Here is a 3,416-nt window from a genome sequence, read left to right as displayed (position 1 = left end):
CCCGCCTAGGCAACTTGGTGAGACCTCATCTCTACAATAAATCAAAAATTAGCCCGGCATGGCAGCACGCACCTGTAGTTCCGGCTGCTTGGAAGGCTGAGGCGGAAGGACCGCCGGAGCCCAGCAGGTTGAGGCACCACCGCACTCCAGGCTGGGTGCCAGAGTGAGACTCCAACTCAAAAAAAAAAGGAAATTTAAAACAATCCAAAATCAGAATGGAGCACCAATGATAAATACTGTTTTGTGGTCTCCACAAATCCCCCCGCTATTCAATCCACTGGTTCCCAAAATCTGGCCATTTCCACAAAGGCATGAAGGAAAACAGGGGAAAACTCTATTTCATCCTCTTACCAAAAGCATCACTGATATGAAATTAATATAAATAAAAACTTTGTATAAAAAAATTAGTAAGAATATTTCAAAGCAGATTTGTAGAGGAAAAATATATCTTCTTTCTGAGCTTGGCAGTATTAAATGTAGAGGCCCTATGCTACAAAGGCTGAAAAAGAGCCAACTTAGCTATCACCTCTCTCCCCATCTTTTTCTTCTTATCAGCACTTTTCCATACCCATTTCTGATAACCAAAATTTCATGAGCTCTTACCCTGCCAAAAGTCTGATTCACACTTCCAACCACCACCACCATCACCACATACCACCTGCCAAAGGCTCTGTTTACTTCACCAGTCATGCGTCCTTCCTCCTTCCTTACCTTTTTTCTCCATACTCCCCTTCCTTATAAAACATATTCTTAACTACCTCAAATCTCTTCTGGAATTAGGTGGGTTATAAATGCTAATGTTTCTTTTCCCTTTATTTTCACTATCCCCTGCTTTAAAACTTTGTTTGATTTCTGTAGGGTTTAACAGCAAGAACCCAGGATTAGTGAATACTTTCCGATATACCCACATGTAATCAAAGCATAGTCTACTGCTTAACAACTACAGCTCATGGATGGTGCTAACTGTTCTTCCCCATTTTGCATACAAAAGAATGCAAATGCCATAAAACCAAAACCATGTGTTTAGCATTTGATTCCTCTCCTAAGACATATATAATTGGTTACCAAGCCTGCCACTTCTACCTCCAAAATACTACTTCAATCCATTTCCTTCTCTCCATTCCTACTGACACTGAATTATTTATCATACCTAGACTGCTCTAAGAGCCTTCTCCCTGCCATTGGTTTCTCCCCTATTACAATTCATACTCCACAGAGTCCATTGAGTTTTCTCTCTAAAACATAAATCGGATCATGCCATTATCCTCTTTAAAATCCTTCAGACATTCCTCTATGCACACAGAATTAACCCCCAACTCCTTCATGTCATCCAGTCCGGCATCAACCATCACCTTTCAGTCTTGTCTTCCCTCCAGTAAAAAGTAGAATTAAATAAAAAGTAGATAAATTTTATAAAAGACAATAGTTACAACAATATCTAGAAATGTTTTACAGCCTGCTATTGTATTATTTATGTAAGTATTTATGTAACTGACAAATTTATTCATTTCCATCATACATTAACACCAAACTCAAACTTTTACAAAACAGCTAACCAGTTATGTCCACATAAGTTATTAAAACTAGACTGTGTTGTTTAAAATACTCCTATTTTCAGTTCCAAAATTAAAATATAAGGTACAGTCAGGCTTGGTGGCTCAGCCTGTAATCCCGCGCTTTGGGAGGCTGAGGTGAGTGGATTGCCTAAGCCCGTGGGTTCGAGACTCGCCTGGGCAACTTGGTGAGACCTCATCTCACAATAAATCAAAAAATTAGCCAGGTGTGGTAGCGCATGCCTGTAGTTCCAGCTACTTGGAAGACTGAGGCGGAAGGATCGCCACAGCCCAGCAGGTCGAGGCTATGGTGGCCGGTAGCGGCCACTGCACTCCAGTCTGGGTGCCAGAGTGAGACTCCAACTCAAAAAAAAAAAAATTAAAATTAAAAAATAAAGTAGATTACAAGGAATCTAAATCAACAGATATTTTCTAAAATGGGTGCTAACATATATCATTACTTGTCTCACAGCTTTCTGGAAATTGTTAAAGTCGGCTCTGTGTCACACCTACCAAACGAGAAAGTTTGGCAACAAAATCAAAGTTACTTTAGAAGGTAAATGCCTACCTCAGCAAGTTCCACTTGTTTTTCCATTTGGAATATTACTTGAGTTTACCACATAAACTACCAATACACACTATTCATCTTAACAGATTCATTAGAAAGGTTTCCTAAGAATTGGCAAATACTACTTCAAATCAAATTTATACAATTTACTAAAGCCAGTTTATTAGCTTACATACACCAAAATATGGGTTCTCGTGAGAATCATTTTACTGTTTAATTAAATATTATAGGAACTTGCAGGCAGATTCAAGAGCAGCACCATCTGAGTTACAAAGCTGAGTTTCACAACCTTATCACCAAATAGCAAAAAAATATCATTTTCATACATACCTCTCAAGTAACTTACAGACAATAATGAATGTACTCTATATGGGATCATGACACTTGATTCAATCTGTGCAGATGACCACATTGTGTAGGTAAAGCACTGTACTTTGAAAACTGTTCTTAGTAACTTAAATTTAGTTAAGAACTTGTATTTCAGAAGCAAATATTTATGCTGTTTAGTTGCTATGATGCAGATTTATGCTCTGACATAAATTTTAAATGCTAAACTACTCAGGTATATTATATATTACATCTGAAAAACTGTAAAGTACCTGTTATTATTTTTTTGAGTTGGAGTCTCACTCCGTCGCCCAGGCTGTGGCATACCCGCGACCACCCCAGCGTCGACCTGCTGGGCTCGGGCAATCCTTCAACCTCAGCCTTCCAAGTAGCCGAAACTACAGGCACATGCTACAATGCTCGGATAATTTTTTGATTTACTGTAGAGATGAGGTCTCGCCAAGTTGCCCAGGCTGTTTTCGAACCCATGGGTTCAGGCAATCCTCTCACCTTGACCTCCCCAAAGTGCTGGAATTACAGGCTTGAGCCACCGTGCCCAGCCTGTTCTTAATTTTTTAGAATAATTATTATGTTTTCTTAAAATATCTACAGCTTTAGGATTATATCACACTTTTTGATAGGATTTCAATTCCCTTTTATAATGTGAAACATACTAAGAAAAGACAATCATAAATAAAACTATGTTATCTGAAGACCAAAGATAGTAAAGCTGACTGAGAAATTGTTTAAAACTCTTAGTATATTAAAATTCAAAAACAGAAAATAATACTTGCTACCACAATTTGTAATCTAAACAACTAGCAGAGGCATCCCTACTATAGGTAAAGAGTCCGCTGCAACTCCCACACTAACTATTCAAAGGCAGATTACAATCTTCTTCAACTGTGGAAAAAATTGCTGAAGGAGTACGTATGGGATACTAGGCAGTGACCAATGAATAAAGTAAC

The 3,416-nt window shown here is 38.4% G+C and overlaps 1 protein-coding gene across 1 annotated transcript in view; it reads right to left on the bottom strand.

Annotated features, from left to right (window-relative positions):
- The window catches only part of MED13L (mediator complex subunit 13 like), a 305,115-nt gene extending 304,425 nt beyond the window's left edge, over positions 1-690 (bottom strand). Inside the window, exon 1 of the mRNA XM_021709241.1 lies at positions 604-690. Coding sequence (XP_021564916.1) covers positions 604-690 — 87 coding nt within the window. The remainder of the gene's footprint in view (positions 1-603) is intronic.
- Between the last annotated feature and the right edge of the window lie 2,726 nt (positions 691-3,416).

The sequence above is a fragment of the Carlito syrichta genome, unplaced genomic scaffold (assembly GCF_000164805.1).
Source record: "Carlito syrichta isolate Samal-C Ts95f unplaced genomic scaffold, Tarsius_syrichta-2.0.1 Scaffold169430, whole genome shotgun sequence".
Taxonomy (NCBI): Eukaryota; Metazoa; Chordata; class Mammalia; order Primates; family Tarsiidae; genus Carlito; species Carlito syrichta.
Note: the sequence above shows the minus strand (reverse complement) of the source record. Positions and strands in the feature narration are given on the sequence as shown.